General features: G+C 39.3%; 1 protein-coding gene across 4 annotated transcripts in view; it reads right to left on the bottom strand.

Annotated features, from left to right (window-relative positions):
- The window catches only part of GADL1 (glutamate decarboxylase like 1), a 195,041-nt gene that overhangs the window by 80,329 nt on the left and 98,060 nt on the right, over window positions 1-16,652 (bottom strand). For all 4 annotated transcript variants that reach the window (XM_069960402.1, XM_069960401.1, XM_069960403.1 and 1 more), the window contains 2 exons: window positions 14,811-14,875; window positions 14,631-14,712 (listed from right to left, as the gene is read on the bottom strand). In XM_069960402.1, coding sequence (XP_069816503.1) covers window positions 14,631-14,712; window positions 14,811-14,875 — 147 coding nt within the window. The remainder of the gene's footprint in view (window positions 1-14,630; window positions 14,713-14,810; window positions 14,876-16,652) is intronic.

The following is a 16,652-nucleotide window of genomic DNA, read 5'->3' as shown; positions in this document are numbered from 1 at the left end:
CGCTTGATGGTTTTTGCAACTGCACTTGGGGACACTTTCAAAGTTTTCCCAGTTTTTCGGACTGACTGACCTTAATTTCTTACAGTAATGAAGGCCACTCGTTTTTCTTTACTGCTTTTTTCTTGCCATAATAAAAAATCTAACAGTCTATTCAGTAGAACTATCAGCTGTGCATGCACGTGACTTCTGCACAACACAACTGATGTTCCCAACACCATTTATAGGGCAAGAAATCGCACTTATTACACCTGACAGGCCATACCTGTGAAGTTAAAACCATTTCAGGTGACTACTTCTTGAAGCTCATCAAGAGAATGCCAAGAATGTGCAAATCAGTAATCAAAGCAAAAGGTAGCTACTTTAAAGAACCTAGAATATAAGACATATTTTCAGTTATTTCACACGTTTTTGTAAAGTATCCAACACCACATGTGTTAATTCATAGTTTTGATGCCTTCAGAGTGAATCTACAATTTCCATAGTCATGAAAATACAGAAAACTCTTTGAAAGAGAAGGTATGTCCAAACTTTTGGTCTGTACTGTAATATATATATATATATATATATATATATATATTCCGCTTAAGGCTATGTTAACACAACATACGTTTTGCATAAATAACAGCTGTTGTCGCAATTTGCAACAAAACATACGTTGTATTTGAATAAATGGAAACCATCTGGCCGCAAGAAAAACGCTACGGCAGCACACTCTATTGTGTGTAATGGTAAATTGGGATGCAGGCACACATGGATGAGCCTGAATCCCAATTCAACAGAAATGAAGTTCATGCAGTACCGGCCGGGATGATCTTCTCTGACACCGGGCGTTCTGTGACAGAACGGCCAGGTCACAGAATGGCTGGTCTTATATGCCATGTAAACATGGCCTAAATCTTGGTCCATTCTGCAGTTTTCATTACAACAATATAATGTTTCATAGATATGAAAGTAAAAAAGTAAAACACTATTTTCTGCACAAGTATAATAATAATTACTTATACTTTTAAGTTGCTGGTTTCAGTAAAAAAAAAACTTTCACTAGTCTTATGCTATAACAATAGTGCAGGAAATTATGACAATAGTGCATTTATCTGTGTTCTGCTTGTACAGATTGCCTATGGCAGACTGTTAAAGCAGATCTACCAAAATACTGAACTGCCATGGCAATGGATCAGCCTATTGTGATTTATCAGTCTGCAGCCATAATGTCTCCTCTTCTGAACTTTCTTCCAAACTAATTTATGACCACGTCTTTGATCTGATCATAAATCAACTTAGAAGACTGTTCAGAAGTGAAGCGATAAGGAGGAGTAAAGGTCTGTCAGGTCAACGCTCACTTCCACCTCGTTCCCTGCTCGCCGCCGGTGCCATTACATGCACAGACAGCGAGCGTGGAGCAGCGGGAGGGGCCTCAGGGAGCAGTGGGAGAGGCTGCCCAGATGATTCTTAGATTGAAGTCATTGGCAGTCTGCTGATGCTGCTCCTATTACATGGAGAGAATTGTAGCAGACCACCTCTGACATGATCATGATTTTTCGAAAAACCACGTTAAGCCAACAATGTGCATGTCAGTTGATTGTGGTCTTTTAACATGTGCGATTACAACAAACAATTATCTTACAGAATGGCCGTTGGACATTTAACTATTGCCGGGGTACTGTACCAGTTTTATGGATTGCACTTTGCCAAAAAGTTTATGGTGCAAATAAAATAACACAAATTACCATATTAAGTGTAAAAAGATTCTCTCCTTGTCAGTACAAGAATATTCAGTCATGACAACCGTGGGGTTAATAGATTCTCTTCTACATTATACATATATTCTGAATTCAATAAATGAGTTGCACAAAAACAGAACCCGATATACTGGACAGTTTTCTAAAATTTCTAAGTATGACAGGTATTTTTGGGGAAAGTAGAGAGATTACTGAAGCAAATCACATCTTTTGGAGAAATAGATTTCTTGAAGCAAGCTTAACTAACTTTTGCAGAGGTCAGTGTATGTATTGACAAGGGCAGCAGAGTAGATTATGTGCCTGCATTTCAAATTTGCTTACGATTTTGTTCCACTGAAAACAAAATTATACAACTAAGATAGAGAATAATGTAAATATTTGGATTTGAGTCAACTTTTGAATATTAATATTGTCTAAAAAACTCTAATTTGATGCTTTATGTTTGAAAGCCAAAGAAGATAAAAACACAAAAGATTTTAAAGAAAGTAAAGTCATCCAGTATTTGTATCTATACTATGTAGTATCTACTATGCTTTCTATAGGATAGGATACTGTATGTGTACAAATGTGTATATGTATATATTTAACATTTTTTGCACCTTTATTTATTTTAAATCTTGCAATGACTTATGGGCCAATGGATTCCTGACCTTGTCATTTTGGATCTAAATTCTCAATTAGCACTTTCTAGGCCATTCTAAACCTAGGATAGACTTTGAAAATTCAAAAAAGTTTTAATCTAAGACAAACAAATAAATTGGCCAGCACAGGCTGAAATGCAGACTCAAAAACAGAAAAGTAAAGCAGCACACTACAAATGCTAAGATATGTGGATTTTCCATTCTAAGACAATTAAGAAGAAACCAAAGCCTGAAGCCAATGAACAAAGAAGAGGCAAAGCCATCTTTATACATTACATTTTAGACAGGAATAGACTGGAATTTTATTATGATCTTCCTTTGTATAAGCCCATTAAGAGGTAGCTTATCTGCTATAGATAGGTTGTCTCCAAAGTGATGAAGACACACACAGTGGAACACATTGTTAGCCTTTTAACTTAGCAATAAAGGTCATCTGTTTTATATAATGACTTCAAAGGTAGTCTATTATGGATGTCATATTCTGTATATTTAGTGAAGCCATTACAATATGGCACTAATCTTCCAAATACATAGAGATGTTTACATTCCTGAAAGCTCACATAAGTTGAACACAACTGCTATGAAAGTAACTTTTTTCATACCTCAGCCTATGAAGTGCTGACACAAGCCTAATTAGAAGAATAAATGTTCCCAGGATACAGTATATATATATATATATATATATATATATATATATATATATATATATATATATTGGCTGACATCTTTCAATAAACAAGATCCACCTTGGCCATTAGTGTGTTAATGTGGCTATAGTGTGTTAGTGTGGGCTATAAACTTTATAACTGTTAATTTGGAACAGACAGGCAGCACTCTTGTGGTACATCCTTATCAATAGATAATTAGAACTGCACACATGATAAATTAGTATGTACCATTCAACCACACTAAACTGACTTCAAAGAGGGATGGGCCCTACACTGTACACTGGTCTATCCTGGGCTAATACTATTCCACCGGACGATTATCGTTCAGATTATCGTTAAATCGTTCGAATCTAAACGATAATTGTTCGGTTGAAATGCAGTAACGATTAACGACCGAACGAGAAATCGTTGATCGCTTTATAAGGGCCCTATTCCACCGGACGATTATCGTTTTGCATAATCGTTAACGATTAACGATCTCAAACGACCGCTATTGCGAAAGACCTGAAAACGTTCACTCATTTCCATGGAACGATAATCGTTACTTATGATCGTATTTGCGATCGTTTCTTCTTCGCTATTTATTCGCTATTGCGTTCGTATCTATTGCGAACGACCGAACGATGTCTTATTCAATGCGAACAATTTACGAACGTTTTGCGAACGAGCAACGATAAAAATAGGTCCAGGTCTTATAAAGCAATCAACGATTTCTCGTTCGGTCGTTAATCGTTACTGCATTTCAACCGAACGATTATCGTTTAGATTCGAACGATTTAACGATATAATCTGAACGATAATCGTCCGGTGGAATAGGGCCCTCAGTATTATTCCAGGAGAGGTCAGTATACAGAATAGGGTCTGTCCCTCTAAGGTCACCTTATTACCCTATTTTTTCTATAGCAGTTTCAAAATTCTAAAATCACAATATCTATATTAACAACATATCTTAGCATTTGCATTGTGTTTTGTGTGTTAGTTTGGCATTAATAAAATTGTATTTTTGTTTATAGTATTTATATGTGTTTAACCCCCCCAATATGACGTCCAGGGACATCATGAAAAGCAGTGCCAGAACGCATCATGACGTCCCTGCCTTCTCTGCCTCCCCCCACTGTCACTATCAGAGATCGGGAAGCAGGAGGAGGCTGTGTCACACAGCCTCCCCCTGCTGCCACTGCCCGGAGGGGAGCTGTGTTCCCCCCTGGACAGTTAACCCCATAGGCGCCGCGGTTGTTGTGACCGAAGCGTCTATGAGGAGATCTGCTGTCTCCCTCGCCGATCGGGCGCAGGAGGAAGCTGCGGCACATTGCCTCCTCCTGCCGCCACTACTGATGTCCTCCCCAGGCCCCCCATGCAGCTCACCCCACTTCCCCCATCCTCCCCGTGCCTCCAGCCTTCCACTCAGGGCTTAGAGCGCCACCCCCGCCCCCGGAGATTTCAACCCAATCCCCCCCGCCGGGAGCTCCCCCCCCCCCCCCCGGGGCTTCCAGCAAGCCGGATCTCAGAGCCGCGCCTCCACCCCGGGTTAACATATTAACCCAGACGCCACCCAGTGCGTCTGGGTTACTATGGCTAGTGACGATCAGGTCCACGGACCGGATCGTTAGAATGACCTGTCAGTGTGTAACACTGACAGCCCATTCACTATATAATGCAGTACAGCACCGATCAGACACCGATCACACACAAATAAATAAATACATAAATAAATAATTGAATAAATAAATAATTAATTAATTAAATTAAGTAAATAAATATAAATAAATATAAATAAATATACGCATTCCCCATCCCCCTTTATAAATGATCCCCTATAAATAAGATACATATATTTGGTATCGCCGCATTCGTAATGACCCCGTCTATTAACCCGTTACATCAATTATCCCACCCGATGAACACTGTAAAAAAAATAAACAAAAACCTAATCAAAATGACAATTTTTTGTTAATCCCACCCCCTATAAAATATAGAAAAAAAGCTATCAAAACAACATATGTACCAAAAAGGAGTACCATTAAATATGTCAGCTTATGCCGCAAAATAAAATCCCCTACATAACTCCATTTGCAAAAAAAAAAACCTATTAACGCTGTTACAATATGCAAGACACAAACAGTATTTATAGCATAAATGTCATAAAATATAACATGGATATCACTGTAATCGTACCGACCTGACGAATAAAGATAACATGTCATATGTGAGGTATAGTTAATGGCGTACAAAAAAATGGTGAAATACAGCTGCTAAATTGTGTTTTTTATTCGTACCACCTCATTAAAAATTAAACAAATATTGATTAGGGTATCACACGTCCCCCAGAATGGTATCGATGGAAACGTCAACTTGTCTTACACAAATATTTTGGCACCGCAAGGCCTCGGTGACATGGTATAAAGGCTAAGAAAAACTGAAATAAAAAAGGCCCCAAAATTCGCCAGGTCTCTGTCATGTCTGCGGCCTGAGTCAGGTGACGCACTGCGGTCACATATGGGAGATTTCTAGAAACACTGGAATAAGTGGAATGAATAGTGAGTTCCATTTCTCAGTTAGTATTTGCTGTGTTAGAGGAAAAAATGGATTAAAATGGGATATCTGCCAAAATAATGAAAATTTAAAATTTCTCCTCCAACTTGCTTAAATCTCTGCGAAACACCTAAAGGGTTAATGCACTTATGAAATGCTACTTTGAATACTTTGAGGGGTGCAGTTTTTACAGTGGAGGGATTTATGGGGGTAACTAACATACAGGCCCCACAAATCCACTTCAGAACTGAACTAGTCCTAATAAAATCAGAATTTGACATTTTCCTGAAAATTTGAAAAATCGCTGCAAAATTTCAAATAATAATAATAATAATTTTTATTTATATAGCGCCAACAGATTCCGCAGCACTTTACAATTCTGGGGGTACATACATAGACAGAAATCAGACATTACAGAGATATACATATAATTATCCATACATGAGGAGTGAGGTCCCTGCTCGCATGCATGAGCTTACACACTATCAGGAGGGGGTGCGAGACAAAATGGCAGAGCGGCAAAGTGCATCATTGTTCTTGTGGTCCAGCCATCTTTATAAATAAGGCAGTGCAAGTAAGGGTGGGTGAGCCTGTCACCGGCCAATCCATGCATGCACAGGTCTAAGTGCTTAAATGCTTGGTGTGTGTGTGTGTGGGGGGGGGGGTCGGAGGGGGGGTTGGCTTTTAGGGTAGCAGTCAAAATTAGGGAACCTGGTAAGCCTGCTTGAACAGATGAGTTTTGAGGGCACGTTTGAAGCTTTGTGTATTAGAGGTAAGTCTGACAGTCTTGGGTAATGCATTCCATAGAACTGGTGCAGCTCGGGTAAAGTCCTGGAGACGGAAGTGAGAGGTGCGGATTAAGGTGGATGTTAGCCTTAAGTCGTTAGAGGAGCGTAAGGCATGGGTAGGGCGGTAGACAGAGATGAGGGAGGAGATATAGGGAGGTGCAGCACTGTGGAGAGCTTTATGGGTGAGCAGGAGGAGTTTGTATTGAATCCTGTGTTTAATAGGGAGCCAATGTAGTGACTGGCGCAGTGGGGAGGCATCTGTAAAGCGGCTGGACATGGAGATGAGCCTGGCCGCTGTATTAACAATGGACTGGAGAGAGGAGAGTTTAGAGGAAGGAAGGCCAATTAGTAAGGAATTGCAGTAATCTAGACGGGAATGAATAAGAGCGACAATGAGAGTTGTCAAAGCCCGCTAACATCCTAACAAGTAAAAGGACGTTCACCAAATGTCGTCACCATAAAGCAGACATGTTGTAGATGTTGCAGTAATAATTAGTTCATGTGACATGACCATCTTTCTTAGGAAAAGAGACTTTTGAATATAAAGGATTGTAAATTTTTCTAATTTTTGCGCAAATGTTGTGTTTTTAAAAAAAAACTACTGAGTGTATCAACCAAAGTATACCACAAACATAAAGAGGAATATAAAACAATCTCAAAATAATAGTTAAAAGCACCGCAAAGTTATAACTACATAAAGAGAGACAGGTCAGATTTGAAAAATAGGCCCTGGGCATTAAGGCCAAAACAGGCTGCGGAGGCAAGGGGTTAATCATTTGTTTGCTCTTTTCTCAAATATTACTCAACAAAACTCCTGATACATACCCTCATTATCTTATGCTTGAAATACTGCAGAATCCTCCTCTCTGGCCTTCCATCTAACAACCATTGCTCCTCTCCAGTCTATCCTCAACTCTGCTACCCAACCTTTTTACCTCTCCCCTCAATTTGTCTCTGCCTGTCCCCTCTGCCAATCCCTTCACTGTCCGATATCCCATTACCGTCCCTCACACAACATGTGATCCTCCCATGACATCCGTTTGTGCTCCCCCTTATTCATACCTCACACAATACCTTATTCATAGCTCCTCCAATCTTGTTTTGCAAGTTTCCCTCATACTCTGAAACTGATTACTGTCACATATCCAGCTCTCACTCACCATAATGACCATTAAGAGCAATCTGAAAACCCTACTCTTAAAACTAAAATAACTCAGCACCACACTGACAGCTGCCCCCCCCCCTTCCCCCCAAGAAAATGGACTTTTGATTGTTTTAAAACTTAAAAGGACTGACAGCTATTTCTCATTCTCTCCATTTGTTGGAGCAGAGCTTCTCCAGCCAATCACAGCACAACACATCATATACTCCTCCTTGCTATACCAAGACATTGTGCTGGTAATAGTACATAGCCTAGGGTAGCATTACACGGGCCCGTGGGGGCCCGATAATAACTGTAAACAAGCGCTGATCTGCTAGGTCGGCGCTTGTTTACTGGGCCTATTATACAGCCTGATAATCGTGTAACAGGGGGCTGCATGGACATCGTTACCGATGTCCTTGCAGCCCTTGCTTAAACTCTATACATTACCTATCCATGCTGCAGGGCTCCTCTTGCGCTTTGCTTCTCCCAGGGTCCCGCGCGCTGCAGCTTTAGAGCGGCCTGTTTGAGCTGTCAGGCCGCTCAGCCAATCACTTGCCGTGGCGGTCCCAGCCAGTGATTGGCTGAGTGGCCTGTCAGCTCAAACAGGCCGCTCTAAAGCTGCAGCGCGTGGGGCCCTGGGAGAAGCAAAGCGCAGGAGGAGCCCTGCAGCATGGATAGGTAATGTATAGAGTTTTGAAATTGTCAGCCGGCAGCTGCTCACAGCTATTACACGTTTCGATGTGCGGTTGGCGCCCGACAATTATAGGTCCAAACCTATATCAACGATTAGCCGATGATCGTTGTGATCAGCTGATCATTGTGTTTATTACATGGAGCGATAATTGGCCGGATAGGGTCATTTCATGTAATAGGGCCCTTACTCTATCATTGGATTTCTAAGTAAAGTAATCATAGCAGAATTTTGGCTATTAAATTTGAACTGAACTTCAGTGACAAAGTATAGTGTAAAACAACAGACTGTGGATTCTAAGCACGCTGCAGATTTAAGTTATTAAATTGCAATGAATTGAAATCTTGAACGATTTCTAAGTGAACAAGAAGACGATTTCTAAGTGAACAAGAAAGTACGGCCACCACGGCCGTATTTTACATTGTGTGAACAGCTTCCGGAAATAATAGGCTTGTTCATTATTTTAACGCCCGTTCTTTAAAATAACAAGGTGGGGACACAGCGGGCGGCATTGCATTAAATTCAATGCAATGCCACCCCTGCAGGAAAGAACGGATGCTGATTTCATTGCAATTAGCGTTCATACTTTTGAGAAAATAAACATGTTAACATAGCCTTTTAGTGCATTTTCACATTTTGCACAATCTAATGTGTACATAATGCTGTCTCTTTTTTATTATTATATCGTAATAATATTGTGCCTAATAATATTTGTGCCTACGTGATAACCACTTTCTTTATGCTTAAGTTTCAGGGTAATGTGGCGGTCACCTTGCTAGAGGGAGCTGTATATCATATTAGTCTACAAAATGATTTATACACTTCTTCTCTGTGTGGGAAGTAATATTTCAGCGTGTCATTCACTCACACAAATCTAAGAACAACACAGCACTAAGCAATGGAAGCAGACGCTTCCTAATAATAATAACACAGAGAAAAAGCATCTACAGTATGTTAGGCTTTGAAATCAAACATTACAACAGCGGCTAAGCTGTTACTTTATCCAATAATCCACAGGTACTGTGGGTAAACATTTTGTATAGTGTGTTTGTCCATACAAATATTTTTTACATTAATACATTAGAAAGCCCCTTGACACACTGTTCTGTATGTCCTATTTGATGAAGAGACCTTAGGCAAAACAAAAAGCTTCATCTTGTGCTACTCCTGACTCTTCTGGATTAAAAGGAATTTATTGAATCCATGCACTGGTTTGCAGTAGGTATGAGGTCTAGGCACTGATGTCACAACTCTGCAGAATGAATTCTAATCTTTTGTTCTTCAGAATTTTTCATAGCAATATAAAAAAACTTTTCATTTCATTCATTGGAACCTTCTACTCTGAACAAATACAAAGTAAAAAAATACATAAAAATAAAACAAAAAGTAAGAAATTCATGTCCATAGAGGTTACAGACCTAATTTTTATCTATATTAAACTAGTACATAATTTCCATATGCCAGCATATAGATACAAAAAACAGTTCACAACAGCACAAACCAAAAAATAGAATGAGGCGGGTGCCCGTCTCACCACTCCGGCCCAGGGGTGGTAGCAAATCCAAAAATGAGATGAGAAACAGCACATCCATGGAAAATGTGTGGTATTTTAATGACACACCAGTGTACGACGTTGCGGCTATGTAAGCCTTTCTCAAGCAGTGATACCACTTCTTGAGAAAGGCTTACATAGCTGAAACTTCGCACACTGGTGTGTCATTAAAATACCACTGATTTTCCTTCGATGTGCTGTCTCTCATCTCATTTTTAGCATATGGATACAGTTGCTTCAAAGATGCATACAGTATACATTATTATTTTTACTGAAAAGTCACTGAACTGTGAGACTTGGACACACATGACCACAGCGCCACAAAAGTTATGCACGGTATAAGCTAGCACTTTTACATAAGCTCCCCTATTGAAGAGGTGAAACATGAATCAAGGTGTTGCTGAATACATGGGATTCCAAGAGGTTGTGTCATGTCTGCGCCAGGTAATGTTATTTATGATATGTTTGTGACCATCAATGAGATGAATTATTAATAGTATTATCTTATCCTTTGGATTAGAAAACTAATAGTGTTTGTTTCATACTTTGGTGTGGGATATTTGGATTTATTCTGCTGTATGATTAACTGAAGACCCTTTCACACTGGGTCTTGGGCTCAAAATAGAAAGCACCAATCCCTGTGATCAGAACACATTTGTAGAACCTTTAGAAGAGTCAAGCAATTTATTGACTGGGCTGCACGACAAATCGCTTGATTGTTAGTGCAGCCGTTAAAACTTGTTATTATTGGCTGCATGTGCCCTAATACCTTGTTTTGACTGACTACACAAAATGTATTGGAATTCAGACAATTACAATATACTAAAAAATATTAGTTGAAAATAAAATAGGATAGAAAGATACTTATCTTATTTTCCCTTTGAGGGTGGGTTCACACTACGTATATTTCAGTCAGTATTGTGGTCCTCATATTGCAACCAAAACCAGGAGTGGATTGAAAACAAGAGAGGCTCTGTTCACACAATGTTGTAATTGAGTGAATGGTCGCCATTTAATGGCAAATATTTGCTGTTATTGTAAAACAATGGCTGTTATATTGAAATAATGGCAGTTCTTTACCGTTATATGGCGGCCATCCACTCAATTTCAACATTGTGTGGACAGAGCCTTTCTGTGTTTTTAATCCACTCCTGGTTTTGGTTGCAATATGAGGACCACAATACTGACTGAAATATAGGTAGTGTGAATCCAGCCTTAAACTGTTTTTGATATATTGCTTAAAAGGGTAACCCCATCTGAGCTTGTTATTCCCTATCCAAAGGTTAGGCTGGTTTGACTGCTGAGACTGCCACTGATCCCATGTACCTGGATGCAGTTACCCCGCACTGAATAGAGAGCTCCACTCATTGCAGGTCAATTGCATCCCCATTCTCAGGATCAGTTTGTGCCCTGCTGTTCAGACTCCTTGCCATCAGCTTGTTATCCCCCATCCTATAGATGACAGCTAACAAGCTGAAATGGTAACACCACTTTAAATACTCCTTTAATAGAATCTGTCAGCAGCTTTAAGCCATCTGCTGACAGCCATATACAGAGGTCAGCAGGGACCTTTAAGGGTGAATTCACATAGTTTTAGAGGCAAAATCAGAACAAAGAAGCAGTATTCCTTTATATTTCTGAGATATTTGAATCAAGTTTTAGCTTTAAATAAAAGAAAATTAATAAAAAAATGCAATAACTGCAATAACAAGTTGTGTGAATCTCCCCCAGCAACAACCTGCTGTTCCAATCTTACAACTTACACAAATTAAAAAACCACTGATTAATATGTTGGCCACTGGTCATTGAGTAATGTCCTGGCCATTGCAAGCATATAGGAGGCCAGCTCTTATGGTTAGGTGCATAGTGAGGTTTCCCTGCCCATCCTATCAGAGTCTGTTGACAAATCTGACATCCAACTAGGAGACCCTAGAGCTGTCAATCAGAGATGTGAGGAGGGACTGAGAAAGCACTCAATACAGAGATTTCAGGGCACCTGACTAGAAGAGATGAGCTCAGAAAACGCTGTTATATATACAGAAAACATGTCTCAACCCCAACCCTAGAAGTGCTGCACGGTGAGACTAGCACATAATAATTGTAGTGGCAAGGGATTGAGGAGGGAAATTACAAGATTTTTTTCTTCTTCTTCTATTACCTGCATTAGCAAATTATTGACAACAAAATAAAATCATTCCCCCAGAATACCCCTTAGTATGGTATCCAGAATACCCCTTAGTATGGTATGGCAACTTTAAAGCTAACAGAAAAATTCCTCCAAGCAGCAGGAGTCTACCAGTTTGATGCCTAAATGGGAATAACAATATAAAAAATGGAAAGACCACCACAATAAGGGTTAATTGTAAAGAAGAAAAAATTCCAGCTGCAAAATGCAAAAATCTTGTTCACAACTGTAAACAAGTCCTACCGCAGGCCTACATGCATCTAGCAGTATGGAGATCATGCGTTAATTTTTGTACAGTTTTTTTATGCTCTTAACTTAATTTTGATTTTTAGATTTTATTGAATGCTGATGGAATTTTTAATTCTTTACACTTGTTTTAAGGCCCAGTTGTCTGTGGGTGAGGATCCCTGCGTTTCCAATACCAGCACTTTACGCAGGAGGCTTGTGAGTTGACATACATGGGGAGCGGAAATACCCTTTGCTAAACTTAAAGGGTAAATTAATACCTAGGAGTTTTTTTTTTTTTTTTTTTTTTTATAAATTTCTGCTACTGCCCATATATCTGAATGAAGAAATCCATGCTCCTGCTACACATACATATTAATATTGAGCAGGTGCTGAAAGGCAAGTTGTAGATTTATAGAGAGACTCGAAAATGAAAATGTAAGATTACTGTGCAGGAGCAAACTCCCAAATAAATAAGGGAAATATTGGAATTGGGATATCTGAAAGGAGTTTTCTGAATGCTCTGTTTTCTTTTACACTTTGAAGTGGCGGCATAGACAGCAGTAAACCTGGAGCCTAGCATTTTAGTCAGGCAGCGAACCATGTCACAAATAAACAGTTCAATCTATCTAAATCTCAGTACAACTTTCCAAGAGTGATTGCACTCCTTACCTAAAGACAAGGGCAAGATTGGCTAACAAAGCTGTAGAAGCTACCAGATATTGCCGTTCGTCATAATCCTGCTTGGTTCCTCATGCTGTAATGTTAGCCACCATCTGCAGCTTTCTCGCTCTCTTGAAACGATAGTACGCCTAATGAGCAGTCAGCCTGCTTGGTGTCAGTGCAGCTTAAGAGCAAATATATCAAGGCATAACAAAGCTAAATGTGTTCCGGGGAGGAAGAAAACTGCAGCTTGCTGAAGAAACCATACACAATGTGATTGCTAGAGCAGCTAAATATATGGCGGCTGCCATGTGAATTGAGGAGAGCAAACTGTCAAGTGCTGCAATCAAGGTAACACTACTTTAGTACGTGCAGTATTTGGAGGCTGCTAAATGAGAAAATTTAATAAGCTTGATGTGAGCCACTAGCTTTAATGGACAATTCTATTTATTTTCTGCATTAGCAAATAACAAGTTGAAAGTGCCAGAATAATAAAAAATAGAAAAACATTTCATCTCATTACAACAAATCAAACTGATAGGTAAACATTGAAGACTCCAAATTACTTTGAAGGACTCTGACAGGAGAATGGAGCGGCAATGTGGCAGATGAAAATTACAAGGTTTCATGGTGTACTGTACCTTACAATGAGATGTGAGACAAGAGCTTATTATGTAGATATGAGTCGCACAGAACTAGGCAATTGTCATCTGGTAGTAAACAATTAATTTAACACAACGCTATCATGATAGGCAATAAAGGAAACAAATGCGTGCATGAAACCTTTCATTTCAAAACAATTGGAAAGTTGATTTATGCAATTCATGTTTCTGAATAGTGCAATTTCAGAGAGTCACTTGATGACTTGACATCATGAGGAAAGTTAAAGTGAAGTTAAAGGAAACAACACATTTACAGACCCTTAGGCTATGTTCAAACTATGTTCTTTTTATGTAAAGAACAGACACTGATTGCAATGGAATTAGTGGCCGTTCCTTACTGCAGGGGAGGAATTGCGCTGAAGTCGATGGTTAAAATAATGTACCTGCCTTTTATTTCCGGCTGGAAATAATAGCTGTACACACAATGTAAAATGCAGCAGCGGCCACACTTTACATTAAAGTGAATGGCTAATTGATTTGCAGGCACACCCGACGGTGCCCGCAAGTCAATGTTAAAAAGGTACATTCCTGTAGGCGATAAAGAGGTATCTGCTTGAGGAACGTCCTGAATGCAGCCCGGCGGCCGGCAGATTAACAACATCCGTTGTTATGCTTTGGACGCTGTTAAATGTAGTGTGAGCATAGCCTTAAAATGTAACAACATAAAAGAACATGTAACAATAGACTTGCTGTATAGAAATGTAGTGTAAAAATACTGTATGATATGGCCTAGACACTGAGATGTGAACTGTGGGAGGGAAAGAGCAGCATGTCAGGAGAAGCAAATGTTTGCCAAATGAATGCATTGCAATGAATGAAGTTTGCCAAATGAATGCATTGCAAAAAAATTTAATGTATTTTATTTTTTTATTTGGAAAAACCCCTTTAAGGGATTTACAGAAAGAGCAGCAGGCAGACGTGTGTTCTCCTATTGTGAGAGGGCCCAGAGGCAAGAGTTGCACCTTTAATAATTTACTGTGAATATTTTGTAGAAATATTTAGTCTCTTTAGCATAATGTGCAAAACAAAACCAAATTTATCACAGGTTTTGTGTTCCAAGTTTTATTTATTTATTCAATGCAAACAAACAAAGCTATTGACCTGAAGAAAGGTCCTTTTAAATATTAACAGTAGACTCACCATATTATCTTTCACCAGCAGGGCGCAGCACTGTATCCCGGCCATTAACATTTTATGAGGATTCCATGCCACTGAATCAGCCCTAGTAAGAAACAGATATTCCTGGTATGAAATTCAGTTCTTTTCAGTCAGATTTTTATAATTTTTTTTGTAATGTTAGAAGAAGGAATCTGCACAAACCTGCTGATACCATGTAACAGTTTCCTATACTTTCGAGACAATAGTGCTGATCCTCCCCAAGATGCCTACAAAATGTATATAAGTATTCATAAAATATAAAAAACATAATGACAATAAATACATATTAATTAGAGATAAGGGAACCAAACTTCCTGAACCGAGATTTCTTACGATTTTGGCTGTATGGGCTCAGTCTGCTCAGCCAATCACTGGCCACAGTGCTGTCTCGTCTCAGTCAGTCAGTGATTGGCTGAATGGGCTGTGACTCCTGAGATAAAAGTGACAGCGTTGTCTTAGTTAATGAATGGCTGTGTGGACTGTCAGTCCTGAGACGAGATTGACAGCCCACTTAGTCAATAATTGACTGAGTTGGGACAGTGGCTTGTCATCTCATTCAGGAAGTAGAGGTAGCTGCAATCAGCAGGGGACACTGGGGGATCAGGGGCATGTAGGCAGTAATAACCGAACTTGCCGAACCTGCACTGCAGATAGATGTATTACTTACATAAGTTTGTTCAGTCGTTCTCCTAATATGCAGGAGAATAGGATTCTTGCAACACCCCTTTCCCCACCCTCCAGCTGCTGATTGACAGTTGACTGTCTATACACGGCATGGATAGATAACTTCCAATCAGCAGTTGGTGGGTGGAGTTTTCTGCTTCTCATGAATAATGAGGACTACTGGGCCTTAGGCCATAATAGAACAGATCCCAAAAAATTCTTAGAGGGTCTTTCAATAACTTGCCCTTCAGTGTAGAGTTGATTAAGCTTCCTCTCCTGAAAAAATAAGCTTCCTGGATTACTAGCAGCCTCCTGCCACACTAAGAGCCCTATTACACGAAAAGTTTACCATGCGAAAACTCATTATATTGTCTAATTTAAGCAATAATCTTTCCATGTGTATGCAGGAAACGATCAAACGACTAATAAAAATTCCCTTGTATATCGCTGATCGCATGTTTTGAGCTTACCATAAAATCATTGTTAATTGTTTGCTAATCATTCATAAATTTTTCAATGTATTTACCCATCCTTTATTATTATGATTGATTGTATACTAGAGCATACAAACAATCATAACTAACGACTATCGTTCTGTGTATTATGGTAAAAGATTTCAGGTTGTTTGCAAAAGTGTTTGTTTGCCTCCATTTATAGTTAGTCAGAGAAAGCGAAAAATCACTTTGCCTGATAGGAGCCTAACTCAGTCCTTGGTGAGCGGGCTCCTAGTAATCTCCTCAATACCTCACAGCATGTAATCCCCTCTGATGATGACTCTTCCACAGCTAACCTTGAATTTCTGTCACTCCAGAGTTTTTATCTAAAGCTCATTTACATAGCGCTATCCACTTTCTAGATCTTTCTTTAATAACAGCTGTACTTCTCCCAGGAGGCAGTTGGTGGTGCTGTTGTCTTACTCCCTGAATATGGTGTGTGTGTATGTGTAAATGGTGACCTATCTGTACAGTATCTCAACTCATCTCTATAATACACAATTAAACAAATACATTTTAATAAATAATGTCAATAAAATATGTGCCCCAATATTTAAGTGTACCTGTAATTCAGGTGAAAATTAATTATAGTGCAGCCCTATACACATAGTTTTTCTTTATAAAGTATTGGCTTGAGTATTGGGCTACTCAAAAGTACTTAATACTTGAGCGAGTATTTGATGACAAAAAGCTTGTTGAAAGGCTGTTGAGCACAATTCATTACAGAAATGCAACCAGAAGATAATGCAGAGGATCTTGTCGCTGAGACGGAAGGTCTCTTTATGACAGGTACACTTTAAACCACCTAAGGGGTGGGAAGCAGGGAAAATGTACTTACAGCTCTGAT

This window comes from Dendropsophus ebraccatus, chromosome 2, assembly GCF_027789765.1.
Source record: "Dendropsophus ebraccatus isolate aDenEbr1 chromosome 2, aDenEbr1.pat, whole genome shotgun sequence".
In the NCBI taxonomy this organism is placed as follows: Eukaryota; Metazoa; Chordata; class Amphibia; order Anura; family Hylidae; genus Dendropsophus; species Dendropsophus ebraccatus.
Note: the sequence above shows the minus strand (reverse complement) of the source record. Positions and strands in the feature narration are given on the sequence as shown.